General features: G+C 48.6%; 1 protein-coding gene across 1 annotated transcript in view; it reads left to right on the plus strand.

Moving 5' to 3' along the window:
* Positions 1–17,908, plus strand: part of LOC131260750 (mucin-2) — a 101,334-nt gene extending 83,426 nt beyond the window's left edge. Inside the window, exons 3-5 of the mRNA XM_058262561.1 lie at positions 8,874–16,205; positions 16,278–17,545; positions 17,630–17,908. Coding sequence (XP_058118544.1) covers positions 8,874–16,205; positions 16,278–17,545; positions 17,630–17,908 — 8,879 coding nt within the window. The remainder of the gene's footprint in view (positions 1–8,873; positions 16,206–16,277; positions 17,546–17,629) is intronic.
* Positions 17,909–18,910: the final 1,002 nt, after the last annotated feature.

The raw sequence follows: 18,910 nt of genomic DNA on the forward strand, positions 1-18,910 counted from the left end.
GTCGATAATTTTCCACCCGAAGCTAATCCCCAACCTTTCCAAGCCGAAGCCTTTCAATTTGACTTTAACGACGTTGCGCCGGAGAAAGGCGACGAAGCCGTACACATTAACGATAATGGCTCCGGATCATCGCTTCAGGTGTCAATCTTATCGCGTCCCTTGCACCCAGCTGCTGAGGGTGGGTTTCGGGGGTGGCGAAGCGGTCCGAGATTAACCGAGCAGGTTGATTAAGCCATTAAACGCCAGCAAACGGGGTGCTGCGGCGTTGGATAGTAACCTTACAAAACTAAACCTAACCTCACAAAGCGCCGAATGACTTCGCCCTCAGAGTTCTTACACTATCCCTGCCAGGGTTGGGGAAACTTTTTCGTCGAGGATGCTCTACTAAATATTGCCCAGTTTGCACACAAAAACCCCTTACCCAAACGGCACCCAACAGCCCCTTTCTTCGGTCCCTTTCTCCGGGTTTTTCCAGACAAAAGAGTTCCACGGAATCGCCGAAAGAGGATCGAATTGTGTTCGGCAAGAATGTGTCCTCCATTGTTTCGTTTTTGACGTTTGCCAAACCTTCGAAGGGCGAACAAGGGTGGAGGGAGGGGGGGGGGGGGGCAAAGGGTTCGCTTTTTATTTTGCCCCCTCCCGACCAAGCACTTACTTGCACACCACTTCACTCCATCTAATCGTTACACTTGACTCCACATGCCGGCATGTGGGTGATAGGTAAGTTTGTGCGTGTGTGTATGTGTGCCCTATCTCTTGTGCGGGTGTCAAAAGTTGCAGGCGAGCGAAAATCGTCGGCAGCTGTCGCGCATGGAAGCAATTAAGGGTTCAGAATTTCCACCCCAACTCCCGCATCCGGGGGAGCACACCCGCCTTTCCACCTGTCGAAAGAGTTTCTCACTGCCGGGCGGAAGTTTCCAGCAACCTCTGGTGCGGGTTAAAGTGGCGAAAAATGACAAAATTGAACGAAATGTGACAACGGCGATGAATTATAACCGATAATATTTATGGGCGTTCCTTAAACCCCAAAAAACCCGCCCCCGGTGCCCACTCCACAAAGGGCAATCCTAGAGGGAAAAGGGTCTGGCTGGAAAGTTTTTCATTACCACCACCAGCGGGAAATTTTTTCCTTCCCCGTTGTTGCGCAATCAAAATCGCACGAACAAACGGCGATGGCAAAAGGTTTGTACTTTTATGGTGCCCGCCCGCCCGCCCGCCCGCGGGGCACCTTTTCTTCTTCACCAACGCCAACCCACCCAATCGGAAAATGGCAACTTTCTATTCTTGTGCTGCCGTGTTTGTACGACATAATTCAAATGCTTGCACGATTCTTTTGCGCCGAAAAAACGAACACCGAGCCATGCTGGCGGAAAAGATGAATGGCGTTTGTTGGCTTCTGGTAAAGTTTGACGGGGAAATTGGTTTGGGTTATTTCGCTCTTATCCAGAGCCTCTTCGCTCATACATCGGTGTTTGTATTTTTTTGTTTGCGTTTTCTTCCTCTACAAGTTTGAAGAAAAGCCAATTTTAGATTTTTTGTGGGGTTTTGTTTCCATTGAAAAACAAGTTCCCGATTCCGGCAGCAGTAAACTTTTGTAATAATAGTTAGTTGTAAGAAACCATCTTTCAAAACTCCTCGGGTGAGCCAAACAATTTGTATCCGGTAGGTGCGAACGAAACTTATCCCCAACCCAAAACTGGCAAACAAATCACCTCTGTTCGATTATCCGAAGCATTTAGTGTCTTTAGATGTTGGTGATTGAGATGGTCGTGTTTAATGTTTCTATGCTACTACCAAAAAAATCTTTGTTTAATAATCCTTTGCGTACTCATTGTTGAACAATTTGTTTTTCCTTTAAGCCTCCGATAAATTTACGTGCAATTGATTTGCACGTGACAATTTATTATTTTTCAACATTTTACTGACACTTTTAATGACTTTTAAAGCACCAGCCTCAATGGCACGGCCCGCACGTCTGCATGTGCAATCTACCGAATTAAAACGCATCAAACGGCGGCATCACTCAAGCTCACAAACGCCGCTTCCCTGGTTGGGGCGCGGGGAGGGGGGAAACCCCCTATTTGAACACGCTCGCAACCGCCGGTACACGGGTGGGTTCGCGGTCAGCCATCCGATCGATCTCGGCCACGGTCCGCCATCTATCTCGCCATCGATCTATCTATCAGTGCCGATGCTGATTTATTATTCACATTTACGGATCAAAATACCATTTCGCTGGCCAGCGCAAACAGGCCATAAATCACCATCCCCATCGGAAGAGCCTCCAAACGGGATGGGAGAGCGGAAGAGAGAGTGGTGGAAGCGGGTTATAGTTACTGTTTGGCCGCGCGAGCGTTAAAATGTATTGTAATGCATTTTGCACTTGCATGGCCACCAAATCCCGTCCGAATCAGGGTCAGTGTGGAGGGTAGGAAGCGGGAAGCGGAAAAGCGGGTTTGAGCTTGGGCCCATTTCCCAGCGTGGAGTCGTTCGGCGAGTGATCCGACTGCACGCTGGTACTTCCGCGCCATAATTCTAACACCGCGAACACATACACGCCATTCGGGTGGGAAAACAAACCACCGTTGGAAAATTATTCTCACTTTGAGAAGCTGATCGGGACTCAGCATCGACGCATCGGTGGACGCGTTGCAGCAGACTTCTAGCAGCCCGCTGCTACGATGTGCCGGTCGTTGTTTTCTGGTGCCTCCACTAGAACCAGTTTCCAAGAGGCCAGGCGAGAAGGCATTCTTGGATGATCCGTCCCGGAGCACGGCGTTAACCGCGGCCTCGGACAGCGAGGTGAACCTGTACATTTTCCGCCGCACTTTTCACACCCCGCACCGGACACCCACCAGTTCCAGTTCCGGGGCGTCCAGCCGGGGCGGACCGTCGGGCGGCGAATAAATCTGCGCCAGTCACACGATACCGGGGCTAATAAATAATATCCTACAATTATAAATAATCAGATTTAATAATTTATTCGCTCGGTCGCGCCGGACGGAACGCCGGCGGCGGTAGAGGCTTAATGTACATGTGCATGGCGCGCGGGATGTGTGCGGTGAGCGGTGAGCTAGTTGTTAGTCGGCTTCTAGCCACCCGTTGCTATAAACAGTCCCGGTGGGTTGGAGAAACCACACGAGATGTTCACTGCAACCCGGCAAGGTCCTATCGCAACCAACCGTGCACCGGGAGCCGAGAACACCTCTAGCGAGGGCAAGTGATAAGGGTGGAAAACACTCGCCCGCAAAATACACTCCCGCTGTAGTGAGGAAACGATCCACAACGCACGCGGAACCACCGTATCCTTTCTTTGCCAGCCTCGATGGTGGGATGGCAAGAAATTAATAATCATAATCTCCATTACTGTCGCTGCTCGTGAGCAAGGATACGGATTAGGTGAAGCAGTTCGCGACAGCGAAGGTTCAAGGACGAGACGACAGTACTAAGCTACGAACAGGCAAACCGTGCCATAGTTCGTCATCCTATAGTGTTTTTCAATGCCTAGTTTTGATTGAGTGTAACAAGCGTGAACGAAAGATTAAGTCTTCATATAATCTGCAACCCAATGTACGTCAAATGGCACGAGCCTGAACTCAAGCGTTACTAAATCAGTAATTTAACATAGTACAAGACATTTTATTTCCCATTATCCGAATTACAAGAATTGGAACAATTGTTTGAACTCTAACATGAAACGAATAAAAATATCTCAGCACCAAGCACATTTTATTGAAATCTTAGTAATCTGTTGCCATGACAGTTATCTCACTGATCAAGTAGTCTTAGCCAGCAGAATAAAAGCAGCAAAAAGTGTTTATTCATTTGGTATGATGGCGCTTGGAGAACCAAACTTCCCTTCATAGCTGCTGATAGCTTAAGAACGGCTTAGGCGAATCTTACTAGTTTTTACATCTTTCTCTTATTATAATCTTTCTGATCCTAAGTTGTCCTAATCCTGCTTGTAACTGAACGGAATTAGCACTTCCTGCTGCTTTTATACCGGTAATCAAGAAGAGATGATAATGATCGTTAAGATAATTTACATTATAACATTTGGTTGCAACTATTTTTATGAATCTGCAAAGCTTATCAATTTTTTTACTCACCACTTCAAGTGTAATATTTTTAACATTTAATCTATGCAGAAATTATTCTGTTGGAAAAACACTTTGCAATCAAGATTCACAACGTAATTTATCGTCCACTGAACTGCCACGATCGATTCAAACAGAAAAATGTTTATATTTCATTACGAGCTGTATAAATCTCTCCTTCCCGTGTGGCTTAAGAAACAGCTGAAAAAGGTACAGATACATTTCAAGAAAAACATTGAATTTGCGGCACCGTTGCACTGTGACAAATTCACTTGCTTATCACGGAACATCGCGTCTAAATCATTTTCTATTCTGCTTCGAAATGCAAGCATGCTGCCAAAAGTGCAACGAGGCCTAAAGCGGGTGGATGGCAGACTCCCGAAAACAATTTGCAACCCGGGATGCTCGTGGCTCGGGAACGGATTACAAGTTTCATGACAACTTTGTCTCCCATCGTCTGGCCCCTTAACCCACCGGAAGTCGTCGCAAGCGGAGCCAACCGCGACGACGGTGGCCGGAAGGGCTCGAAAATTACACCAACCCGAGCATGGCAGACGGGACTGCGCCGTTCCTTCCGGTAGGGCGCGGGGAATTCAAAGCAATGCGCGACCCGCCGGGGGTGATCCGGTTCGGTAAGCCAGCAATAAGCGTACAGCTTTTTAGGCAGACGAGAGTTATGATTTAATGCTGGGTGAGAAATGGTTGCCTGTTTTGCAGCCCGCGGGAAACTTTTTTGACAGATGCGCAAAGACGGCTCCCGAGTGGGTGCGATGTTTTCGCGATGAAACATCTTTATTTATTTAATTTTTCTCAACTCGCACCCTTTTTCTTCCCCTTCCTTTTCCGCTTGTTTCTGGAAGTGCTCCATGGTTTTACTTGACGATGCGTTAGAAGAGTTTGGGCACAGTTTTTTAGCTGTTGTACGCAAATTATGAGAGGTTTGGCAAAAGTCATTTTCGCGTCGGGTTTTTCCCTACCTTCAAACGATTCCCCAAGAGATTATGAATACGTTTCCTTGCGTTTTTTGTTATTTAAAGTACGTTTCCGTTCGGTTCCGTTTGGCTGCGTGAGTCGAGTATTTCATTTCCCAGAGACAAGTCAAACCGTAAACTCGTTTGAACATTTTTGTGCGTCAAAAAAATGGTTGAAGTTTTCACTGAAAAACGTTCTCCTTATTTCCACGACAACGCGTGCCTTCTTCAAACAAGTAAAACGTTAGCTCACGACGTTCCTGGAAGACCCTTTTTTCGATGATAAAATACAAGGACAATGCACAGTTTGTGAAAATTGTATAGAAAAGCGGGTACGATACAATCGAATTACACGTACCGCATTTTCCAGCCAGCACTGGCACCGATTTCCAGAACGACTTTCACAGCCGAAAGTGAAGGTTGTGTGCACGGCTAGAATCGGAACAAGTGCACCTTATTTATTTCAACGATGTACAAACACGCAAACACACACACACACGACAAAATGAAAACGAATGTTTATTTCAATCTGTTCGGTTTCCGGCCACGATTGGCTAAAGGAAAATCCGCGGTCGGCCACTTATCCGTTCCCCTTGCTCCGCGGAATGACTTCCGGAAGCGCGTACAAATTAAAACTTTTTCCAACATTTTCCCCTCCGATCGAGCTTCGAGCTCGTGCCGGAAAGCCCACGTAGAGGACAGAAAAGAGCTCACCGAATTTGCAATAAGCGATATGATAACGTGAACCACCTAAGAAAGTAATTTCCTATAATGCAATCTCCATCCGAGCGGCATATTTCGACACACTCACACACATCCGCACGCCGGTCGATTAAGTGGCTTTGGTGATTGTTCCGTGTTTTCTTCTCGTCCCTTTTCCAAAGCCTCCCCGCATGAGAAGATTTTCGACAATTCTAATCGCAGGAAACCAGCACAAGCCACAGCCAGAAGGGAAAAATAAAATCTCCCGTTCACCCAAGCTCGGAAAAGTACTTTGGCTCCCTGTGTTCAAGCAACAATTGTCGCACACATACACACTCACGCACACAAGCACTCACGTGTAGGCGCAGGTCCTTTTCTTCCTGTTCCCTCTTTGCACGCAACCCAAGTGGAAAATTCAATTTCATGCGTTCGCACCTTCGAATAGGGACAAGGCGAATTTTCCACCACTTGCGGGAGAGGCCCACTTACTTTTCCGGTCCCGGCGAGGGTCTGGGCTATTTCGCGGCGCCCATTCTATACACCGCTGCGTGCCGTATTGTTCGTCGCGCGTTTTGCATGTATTTCATTTCATCAACAAAACAACAAAAAATAAAGGGGAGAGAGTTTCCAAGTACCGAAAAGCGTATCAAAATTAAAACGAGCCACTTGAACCGCGGAAAGGCGAGGTGTGTGAGGTGTTTTGGTTGTTTTTCGTCGGATTATTACCAACGTATACAAACACACATACACCGCGTTTCCGGCGAGTGTGCGGTACGGGAGACAGTTCAATTATTCTAATCTCTCCATCAAGCTCACTCCCAATCCAAACAACCGGATCCTGGACAACCGGGCTCCCGCTGGTGGATTAACGCCTCGGCGCATTTCCTTTCATTATCTAAACACCTTGTCACACTTATCGCCGTACCAAATGAGGCCCGATTTACGGCCGCGACTACCGGCCACCCGCCCTTGCCGGCGCGCCGACATAATGAGGTGTAAATTTATGCAGATTGAAACGTTTTAATCAATCGGCTAATCTGCTTCACTCCACTTGTCACCGGTGTGTAATACTACTGTCCACGGTAGGAAGGTACCGAACCGGTTCGGTAAGCACGGGTTCCCCGTTGGGCGCCCTTTTTTATACCTTCGCCTCATGTGTGTTTGCTTTTTTTTCGCTTTCCTTCGCCTCCCTATAATCCGTCCTTCAACTACTCGGCACGCAGTCACCAATCACGGGTGGAAATCGAACGGGAACTGGAAGCGAGTGTGCCCTGGAGGGATGCAACATGCATCAAACCGATGGGTGGGTGTCAAATAACCGGGCACACGCATTGGAGCGCTTTTCCGCCACAGCGCATACCTTCCACCAACCGCTGATGAAAACAGCCAAAGATGACATCCAATTAGGTTTATCGCGTTTCGAGCGCATAAATAAGTGACGCTAGAAGTGCCCGGGGTGCAAAAAGAATGAACGACGAACGTACGCCTCGACGCCTATTGCCTAGGGGATCGTCCAGGACCCGCCCTTTCCCCACCGATAGGCGCTCGCGCGTCGTCTAGGAAAGGTGGAGTGTGGAAAAATGAAACACAAAAAAAAACACCAAGGAATACCAAGGAACGGTCGGAGGGCGCGAACCTCGACGCACCGCACATCCGATTCCCTTCGCGCGAGCGACTGATTTATTGACTGTTATAAAGGGATAATCTTGTTCCCGCTGACAGCACCTGAGATAGGTGTTTGCGTAGCGTTTGTACGAAGGGGAAGAAGATGAAAAAAAAGGAAAAAGGGAACCGCAACAGGGACCCAACGTGGGACTGGATGGCAAAAAGAAGCTGTCGAGTTGGAAGAAATAAATTCACCCACCATCATCGAGTCGATCCGTACGTAAACGCGTCCGTCTTCCTTTGCCAAGCGAGTGCCACTGACGGAGGCCGCCCAAGCTTGCCAATGGGATGGGGAGGAGGAGGAGGAGGAGCGGTGGAAAAGTGGATGAAAGAATCAATTACATTTTTCATCGACAGCTTCGCTGGATGATCAGCTGGGTTTTCTTTTCCAACCAACTGAAGCGCTTTCTTCAAGAATTCTTTCTTTCACGTTTATCTGGGCGAACCATTTGTTTAAGTTTTCCCTCGCTTCAGCTTTCCCCGGGAAGTACTTTCAAATCAATTAGAAAGCTCCTTTCGTTGGCCAATCTTTGATTCGAGTGCATTAGAGAGAGCGAGAGAGAATGTGTGTGTCTGTCCAGTCTTCTCGACCTTACCGTCTTGAACATTAATTTGCGAAGAAGTTTCGCCGGCACTCCGCGGGAGTTTGTGATGTCCCCTCGCCCCCTCCCCTGTTCTTTTATTGCTCTTGCGCTAGTTGTGCAAACAAAGACACTCGGCGGACACACCCACCACACCGTGCATCACCCCTTTCCTGCCCGGTCAGGGCGAGCACCAAGACAGGACGTCAAACGCAATATGATGCAATTATAGTATTTCCCACGACGGTTGTGGCGGCAAGTGAAGCTTTCGTCAGTCGAGAATCGAAGATGGACTCTTCGTTTATGCCGGTGTAGGATGAAGTTGATGGTGATAGTGAAGAGGCATGAAGTGCGCCGCCGGCTGGCAAGCTACAACCATAAACGATGATTGGACGTGCAATAAATGATTTATTACCAATAGTACTAAGTGCGGCGGGTCGTTCGGCGGAAGGAATCTCGAGCTATTTATGTTGGAGCCAATAGCAGACGTATAATAAACAGGAATGTTATGAGGTGCCTGCTTGGCACAGCCTTTTCATTTCCAGTATCTTCTCCGGTAATCTTAGAACAATGAAATTGTACGGTTGTATCGATACTGGTTACAAATAAACCATACTTATAAAACCAATATCTGCCCTTTGGTTAGGGGTAATAAAACGGAAAATAGTTCTTATACCAGAATCTCTATAATAACTATAATTTTAACTATCGTGTTAAATTAAATAACAGACTTTTCTAATCACAAAGCTCAATTGTTTTTATTGTTTTGCCTTTTCCCTCACAAAGTTTCACAGCTGTTCAGTATTGAAAATATTTAATTCAAATTCAAATATTTATTACTACTTTTCTATTTTCAGCTGCAAAATTCCAATGCCAGCAAGAAGGATTTGCCGTAGACCCGAACGATTGTGCCGTGTTTTACCGGTGCGTGCAGGAAGGCGACAAATTAACGGCCTACAAGTTCCGCTGCGGCCCTGGAACCGTTTTTTCGATGACTGAAAACGTGTGCGTACATCCGCGTGACTCGGAGCGGGAGGAGTGCCGCGAAACGGGCAACGAGATCGACGGCGGTAACGCCCCGGCACCGGAACCCGAACCGGCCGCACCGGAAACGGCACCACAAATGGCAGAACCAGCGGAAAGGGAACCGGCGCCGACGAACAACGGCCAAGAGAACGCTCCGAGTGGTGGAGGCAACGGCAATGGCAACGAAAATAGTGTCACCCCGGCAGGTAATGAGCCAACCGGTGCGAAACCGGACGATGGGGCGGAGAAAGATGGTAAACCGATCGTGGACGATGGAGTGCCGTGTGAGGAAGATGGGTTCGTTGGGGACAGGAGCGACTGTCGGGTGTTCTATCGGTGCATCGCGCGTGCGGACGGTACCTTCCAAAAGCTGCCGTTCCGTTGCGGAGAGGGCACTGTTTGGGACGACCGGATAACGTCCTGTAACCACGCAGCCGCTGTCGAGCGGTGTACACAAATCACGCAGAGCGACTATATTGTCAATCAGGAGTCGTTCAGCCAGTCTAACGCTTCGATGGACAAGAACATGACGCAGGCTGCGAGTTCCATGACGCAGAACGGTGTCACAACGAACACGACCAGCTCACAAACGTCGGCTGCGAGTGAACTCAGTAGTTACAATAATATGACCACGTGGACGCAGGGTGGTAATGGGCAAGGCTCTTCTAGCGCCTCGAGCAGCTCCAGCAGCTCCAGTAGCTCGAGTAGCAGCTCTAGCAGTTCTAGTAGTTCTAGCAGCAGTTCGAGCTCCGGTGGTAACTCGGGAGGAAACAATCAGTGGAACAATCAAGGATCTGGTGGACAGTGGAGTAACCAGAATCAAGGATCGAACAACCAGTGGCAGAATCAAAATCAGGGCTCTTCGGGTAGCAACCAATGGAACAATCAGAATCAGGGACAGAATCAACAGTGGAATAACAACAATCAAGGTCAAAACAATAATAACCAATGGAATAATCAGAACCAAGGGCAGAATAGCCAGTGGAGCAACCAGAATCAGGGACAAAATGGCAACAACCAGTGGAACAATAACAACCAGGGGCAGAATAACCAGTGGAACAATCAAAATCAGGGCCAAAGCAATAATAACCAGTGGCAGAATCAAAATCAAGGTCAGAATAACCAATGGAACAACCAAAACCAGGGACAAAATAGTAACAGCCAGTGGAATAACAACAACCAAGGGCAAAATAACCAATGGAGCAACCAAAACCAAGGTCAGAACACCAATGGTCAGTGGAACAACAACAATCAGGGTCAAGACAATCAGTGGAACAATCAAAACCAGGGTCAAAACAGTAACAACCAATGGAGTAATCAAAATCAAAATCAGAATAACCAGTGGAATAACCAAAACCAAGGTCAGAATAGCAACAACCAGTGGAATAACCAGAATCAAGGCCAAAACAATCAGTGGAATAATAACAATCAGGGCCAGAATGGCAACAATCAATGGAATAACAATAATCAAGGTCAAAACAATCAGTTTAATAATCAAAATCAGCAATCCAGCAGTAGTCAAAGTCAAAGCCAGAGCCAACAGACAAGCAATCAAAGTCAAAGCTCCAGCAGCAGTAATCAACAGTGGAATAACCAAAATCAGGGACAAAATCAACAATCGAACAACCAGAACCAAGGCCAGAGTAACAGTAATCAATGGAGTAATCAGAATCAAGGTCAGAACCAACAATCTAGTAATCAGAATCAAGGATCAAGTAGCAATAATCAGTGGAATAATCAGAACCAGGGTCAGAACCAACAATCTAACAATCAGAATCAAGGATCAAGTAGCAATAATCAGTGGAATAATCAGAATCAAGGGGAGAACCAACAATCTAGCAATCAGAATCAAGGATCTAGTAGCAACAATCAGTGGAATAATCAGAACCAAGGACAGAATCAACAATCTGGTAATCAGAATCAAGGATCTAGTGGCAACAATCAGTGGAATAATCAGAACCAAGGACAGAATCAGCAGTCCAACAGCCAAAACCAAGGCTCAAGTAGCAATAATCAGTCCAGTAATCAGAACCAGGGTCAGAATCAGCAATCCAGCAGTCAGAATCAAGGTTCAAGTAGCAACAATCAGTCGAATAATCAAAACCAAGGTCAGAATCAGCAGTCCAGCAATCAAAATCAAGGGTCGAGTAGCAACAACCAGTCGAGCAATCAGAATCAAAGTCAAAATCAGCAATCTAGCCAGAACCAAAATTCGAGCAGTAACAGTCAATCCAGTAATCAGAATCACCAGTCCAGTAGTCAGAATCAAAACTCGAGCAGCAATAGCCAGTCCAGTAATCAGAGCCAAGGTCAGAATCAGCAGTCTAGTAGTCAAAATCAAGGATCGAGTAGCAACAATCAGTCTAATCAACAATCTAGCAATCAGAATCAAGGCTCAAGCAGCAACAACAGCAACAATCAACAATCCAGTAGTCAGAATCAGGGCTCGAGCAGCAGCAACCAGTCTAGTAATCAGAATCAGGGTGGAAACAACCAAAATCATAACCAAGGACAGGAAAACAATCAAGGTCAAAATCAAAACAATCAAAACCAAGGATCCAGCAATAATAACAATGAAAACAGTCAATCCAACCAAGGCTCCAATAGCAATCAAAATCAAGGCTCCACAAATAACGAAAACAGCTCAGGACAATCCAATAACAATAATCAGAACACTGGTAACAATGAAAACAATCAACAAAATACTGGAGGTCAAGGTAATACCAATAATAACCAAAACGCAGGATCTTCTACCACTGGTTCAGTTCAACCAACAACACCTCAGGGTCCTTTAGAACAATCATCTACAACCACTACTGGAACATCTCCTACAACTCCAATAACTACCACTACCAAAGCATCATCTACAACTACTGCATCTACAACAACGTCCACATCAACGACCACAGCTATCCCAACAACTACTCCTGTTGAAACTACGATAACATCGACAGAGGCGACAACAACATCTCCAGTTACTGCAGCAAGTTCATCAACAACTACAACTGTTTCAAACTCCCCAAGCACCACCGGCACCGAATCAATGCCAACAACAACACCTGCTAGCACTGCTACAACTACTCCCGACGTCACAACTGTATCAAATTTAGTTTCAGAAAGCACTCCGACAGAAGCAACCTCGTCTTCCTCACCAAACACTCCATTGCCCACAGAACCAGTTTCGTCTTCTCTGGCTCCTAGCTCCGAAACAACTGCGACGAGTGCTTCAAGCACTGAGATTACTTCCAGCAGTACAACAACTGCCACCCCCAGCACATCTAGTTCCACCACACAATCCACTTCCACTAGCACTACGACAGTAGCACCAACCACACAGTCATCGTCCTCGGAAGGATCAGTGGCAACAAGCACACTCGAGTCCTCCACACCAGATATACACACAACACAACCCTCCACGGCTGGGGGACCCTCCACTCCTACTCAAACTACTCACTCACAAGAGTCAGCTACAGATTCTACCACACAAAGCACACCACTTAGTAGCTCTGAAACATCATCCTCTACACAAACTACCACATCCTCTCAAGAGTCCTCATCGGAGGGTTCGTCAACACCAACATCCACTACACTAAGCGAAATTACAACACAAACACAACACACTGCTTCCGCAACTGAATCCACCACACAAATGGAAACTTCAACAGAACATATCACTACACAACAACAGCAGTCATCTAGCGAACAATATACAACACAAGAATCCGTTACACATGCGTCTGAAACAACGACGACAAGTGTTACAGCGCCTTCCCCAGGAGAATCTGTTTCACAACAAAGTACAACAACACAAGAACCCGCAACTACACAAACATCTACCACCACACAAGAGTCCTCAAGTACACAAACATCTACAACCACACAAGAGTCTACAAGCACACAAGAATCCACTAGCACACAACCCACAACAACACAAAGCACCACAACACAAAGTACCACTACACAAAGCACCGTTACGGAGTCCTCAACCTCTAGTGTTACCACTGAGGCAGGATCTTCCACCACACAAACAAGTACAACACAGACCACGCCAGCAGCTGGAGCACACGAATCGGGAACATCAACACAATCCAGCACACCACCAACACCAGGCACACAAACAACTATGCTCACAACGATCGTTATGCAAGGTACTCAGTCCACAACAACTCTTTCTCCCTCAGCACAATCTTCAAGTACTACAGCTGCACCATCATCTAGTCCAGCTGGTGCCACCGATGCCACAACCGCTTCCGGTACCACGCAAGGAGCAAGCGGAACAACCGCTCGGCCAGCCTCATCCGGAAACGCTCCTGCTTGCACTGAAGATGGCTTCATGGGTGATCCGAACGATTGCCAGAAGTTTTACCGCTGCGTATCAAACGGCAATGGTGGATACACGCGACACGACTTCCGCTGCGGTGACGGTACCGTATGGGATGACAAAATTGCTAGCTGCAACCATGACTGGGCTGTCGATAATCCACGTTGCGGTAAGGCTACTGGGCCAGCGGTTGCTCCCGAAGGTGGATCGCCAGGTTCGTCTTCTCAGGGACCCAATGGTCCGAACGGCACGGGCAATGGACCTAACGGTCCGGATGGATCTGGCAATGGGCCGAATGGACCAAATGGTCCGGATGGATCTGGCAATGGACCAAATGGACCGAATGGTCCCGATGGATCTGGCAATGGACCCAATGGGCCCAATGGTCCCGATGGATCTGGTAATGGACCCAATGGGCCGAATGGACCAAATGGACCGGATGGTTCTGGCAGTGGACCGAATGGTCCCGATGGATCTGGCAATGGACCCAATGGGCCCAATGGTCCCGATGGATCTGGTAATGGACCCAATGGGCCGAATGGACCAAATGGACCGGATGGGCCGGGTGGACCAAACGGACCTAATGGACCTGATGGTCCTGATGGACCAAACGGACCAAATGGACCTAACGGACCTGATGGACCGAATGGTCCTGATGGTTCGGGCAATGGATCGAATGGTCCGGATGGTTCTGGCAATGGACCGAATGGTCCTGATGGATCTGGCAATGGACCCAATGGACCGAATGGTCCTGATGGATCTGGCAATGGACCTAACGGACCTAATGGACCGAATGGTCCTGAAGGACAAGGAGAATCAAATGGACCAAATGGACCAAACGGACCTAATGGTCCCAATGGGCCGGGAGGGCCAGAAGGTCCAAACGGAACGGATGGCACAAACCGACCCGAGGAGACGACCACAAGTGCACAACCTTCAACGACCGTACCACCTTGCCAAACAACAACTACGACCTCAGCTCCAGCAGTGCCCGCAGGAAGCAACGGTGTATGCCAGCAAGAAGGATTCATGGAGCATCCTTCCAACTGCAACAAGTTCTATCGATGTGTTGACAATGGCAACGGTGGTTACGATCGGTATGAGTTCACCTGCGGACCGGGTACGGTTTGGGATAACGACATTCTCGCTTGCAACCATCCATCGTCAGTGCAGAACTCGAAGTGTGGTACCGGTACTGAGAACACCGCGTCCTCACAATACCCTGGCAGTTCATCGGGACCAGGTAACACATATCTACCACCGTCACAGTCTTCAACCGAGTCGATGCCGAGCACTACCGAGCAAGCAAGCAGCAGTCTAGAGCCGGAATCGTTGACCACCGGTGCTACGGATGCACCTTCCAGCCAGCAAACCACGAGCAGCACTACCAGTGCCACAACCCCACAGGGAACATCTCCGACTACAGAATCTGGTAAGGAAGAAACTACGGCCACGGCAACCACCGAATCGACCAAGGAAGAAACGACATCTAACGCACAAGAGCAAACCACTGAGTCCCAAGGAGCTACACAATCGACAGCAACCATGGGACCTTCGACAACCGGATCGGGAGATTCATCTACTACGCCTGAGGGTGCAACCGAAACCTCAACAATGCCCTCTTCCGAAGGATGTGATTCGGAAGGCTTCAAACCACATCCTACAAATTGCAAGATGTTCATCCGGTGCGTTGACAACGGCAAGGGTGGATACACGAAGTACGAGTTCACTTGTTCGGAGGGTACGGCGTGGGATCAGAGCAAGCAGGCTTGTAACTACGAGTACGAAGTGCCCAACTGTGGTGCCGACCGTCCACCGGAGCCAGAACCGGAACCAACTGGTACCGACATGACCACGAGTGGTGCAGAGAGTACGACCACGGCAACCGATGGTACAACTCAGGGTCAAACTGACAGTACAGCAACGACTACACCGACAATGACGACAACAACATCCTCGCCTACTGACAGCACTACACCGGCAGGGGAGACTACAACCGCCAGACAGGACATGACTACGGCCCCTAGCCAAGAGACAACAACTACGCCCGTGGAACAACAGACAACTACTACTGGGGCAACTCAGGACACCACGACTACTACTGCAGCAGGTGCTGAAACGACGACAACTTCTTCTCAAGAGACGACCACAGCCGCTGCACAAGAAACAACCACCGGCCAAAGTCAAACCACAACCGCTGGACAGGAAACGACCACTGGGCAGAGTACGACTGGTGGAGAAACGACCACTTCATCTCAGGGACAGGAATCGACCACCAGTGGAGAGTCTTCAACGGACTCGACGCCCGGTGGCGAGATGACGACGCAGTCATCCGGTAACCAGGAAACAACGACAATGGCTGCATCACCGGGCAAGTGTACCGAGGAGGGTTTTATGGCCAACCCGGACGATTGCCGCAAGTTCTACCGGTGTGTGGACAACGGCAAGGGTGGATACAACAAGCATGATTTCACTTGCGGCGAAGGTACCGCTTGGGATCAGCAGTTGCAAACGTGCAACCATGAGAATGTTGTTGAAATGTGCAGCGGACAGACAGGTAACACTAGTAATAACCAATCTAACCAATCACAATCATCATCAACCACATCAACAACATCAACAACAACCACTACCACTACTACTACCACTACTACCCAAGCTCCTACTACATCAACACAATCATCAACAACCACCACTAGTTCACAAGCACCATCATCAACTACTACTACTCCTAGCATGTCTTCCTCCCAAAGCACGACTTCCTCTTCCTCAACTTCCTCTTCCACCACCACTACCACCGCGCCATCATCAACAACATCAACTACCACCACCCAAAGCATGCAACCCACAACCGAATCCACCACCGAAAGCATGGAATCATCAACCGCTTCAAACTCATCGAAATCATCCCCATCAACACCGGTCAACTGTACCGAGGCCGGCTACTTTCCGAACCCGGACGATTGTACCAAGTTCTACCGCTGCGTCGACTGGGACGGACAGGGTGAAAACTTCTCCGTCTTTCACTTCGACTGCCCGGAGGGTACCATTTGGGATCCGGCGGTGAATACCTGCAACCATGAGGAGAGTGTTCAACCACCCCGCAACTGTTCCAAATCATCCGCAGCGACCGAATCGACGACGATGGCTGCTGCTACTACTACGGAGGGATCGGCCGGAGCCACCACAGACGCTAGTATGACAACGGACAACGCAGCCCAGCAGACCACTACGGCTGCACAGCAAACCGACGCAACTACCGAGTCTATGGCGAGCTCCGAAACGACCGCTGCGATGCAGACGGAGGCACAGTCGGAGACAACAGCCGCCGGAAAGGAGGAAACTACGACGCAACAGATGACTACGTCGGCCCAGGAGACGACGACTATGGCGGCTCAAGAGACGACCACTGCGGCGACTCAGGAGACGACAACATCTTCCACACAGGAGACGACCACTGCGGCCACACAAGAGACGACAACCACTTCTGCTCAGGAGACGACAACCTCTGCTGCTCAGGAAACGACAACCGCTTCTGCCCAAGAGACGACAACCGCTTCAGCTCAAGAGACGACGACCGCCTCGGCCCAAGAGACGACAACCGCCTCAGCCCAAGAGACGACAACCGCCTCGGCCCAAGAGACTACGACGACGGCAGCCCAAGAAACGACAACTGCCAGCGGCCAGCAGGAGACAACTACGACAGCTCAAGCGCAGGAAACCACCACAGCTGGTAGCGAGCAGGAGACGACCACCATGAGCCAAGCGGAGACAACCACAGCCAGTGGGGAGCAGGAATCGACCACCGCAGGGGGAGAAATGACAACCAGCAGCTCCGCCCAGGAGATGACGACCACCGAGGGCATGGAGTCCACTACCAAACCGGCCGAGGAATGTCCAGCCAGTTGTACCAGCTCCTGTCCGCCGGTGGACGAGGATCAGGATCGCTTCGTTTGTCCGACTGGCTTCAAGCGTCATCCGAAGAACTGCAACCTGTTCTACCAGTGCACGGAGAAACCGGACAGTTACGACTACAGCATCGTGGTGTTTAGCTGTCCAAACAACACCGTCTACCAGGAGGATCGTACCCAGTGTACCGAACCGTCCGAGAATGACGATCGCTGCAAGGCGAACAATCTGCGATCGCAACTTCGTACCACCCGTCAACAGCCAGTGGTCAGTGTTACGACTTTGCTTCGAACCAAAGTAATTGGAGAACATTGTTCACATGTCTGACAATTGTTTTTCTCTTTCATTACCATACAGATGCAGCTCGGCTCGAAGGAACCACTTTGTCCGACGGATGGACACTTTGCGATCGAAGACCAAAAGTGCAGCTCTACCTTCTTGCGGTGCAGCCAGGGACGGTCCGGACTCCAGCCGAACATGTACCGCTGCCCCAAGGGATACGTCTACTGGCGCGTGAGCCGTCGGTGCGAGCGTGTCGCCAAGATCCCCGAGTGTCAGTCCACCCCGATGCAGGAGCGCTCGGAGTTGCCAGTCGAGTGGATCAACATCGGTAACCGTAAACGTAGTCTGTTCTAGAGTAACCATACCGACCGTAAACCAGCTGCCATAGTACTTCATCGAACCCAAACTTCACGTATCGTGACAGTGTGTGCACACGGATGGGTGTACCACACTTCGACGGACCATAAACGGAAGCCATCGTATCCGGTCACGTAACACCAGCTAATGTAGATGCAGAACTGATGCTAGTGCCTCTTTTTGCGTGGATCGGACCTGACGGACGGGCACTACACAAGGCACTGCGGCATCCAGTTCTAGTCAGAGAGAGAGATGTCATAAAACGCAGGGCACAAAATGCATTTCCATATCCTCTAGCGTCGTGAAGGAAACACTAAACAGGTAGTACATCTTAAATTAGTTATGTAGGACAGGAGTGTAAATAATTCCTTCGAAAAGCCTACCGGGGGAGAAATTTGAAAAAAAACCCAAGGCAAGACAAAATTTCGGAACGATTGCTCTCCGGTTCGCTATCATCACGCGGTTGCAGAGCAAGGAATAACGAATCGTTTTCTTTGTATGGTGCACTGTAAAACACTTTGCAAAAATGAGCCTTCTCAAAAGGACTCCCGAGAGAAGGTGGAAATTTAGTTCTATTGTTTTAGCAAAGAATGGTGCAGGTGATAGCCGGTGGTGAACCACTGAGTAATCGTAATATAGCTGTAATCTAATCTACGTCCCACTTAAACACTTTAAGCTTAACTCTTTTGCCAGCGAAAACTGAACGAGAAAAAATAAATCAAATAAATCAGCTGTAATTTATTGTAAATGTGGTTTACAGGTTAATTCTTATGTTGAAAATGAAAGAAAGTGGCAACGAAGCTGGAAATGAAAATACGATATGCATCTACTGTAAAGGTATTATAACTGTTGTAAAGAAAGTCGAAATTTAATTTCAAAAATGAATTCACCTTCATTTCTTCATTATCGTTAAAAACGATTTATATTCAAAGGCTGTACAATTTACAAGACGCCATGCTATCAAGAACGGCAAACAGGTGCAACACGTGGAACGAGGTT

Source organism: Anopheles coustani, chromosome 3 (genome assembly GCF_943734705.1).
Source record: "Anopheles coustani chromosome 3, idAnoCousDA_361_x.2, whole genome shotgun sequence".
NCBI lineage: Eukaryota > Metazoa > Arthropoda > Insecta > Diptera > Culicidae > Anopheles > Anopheles coustani.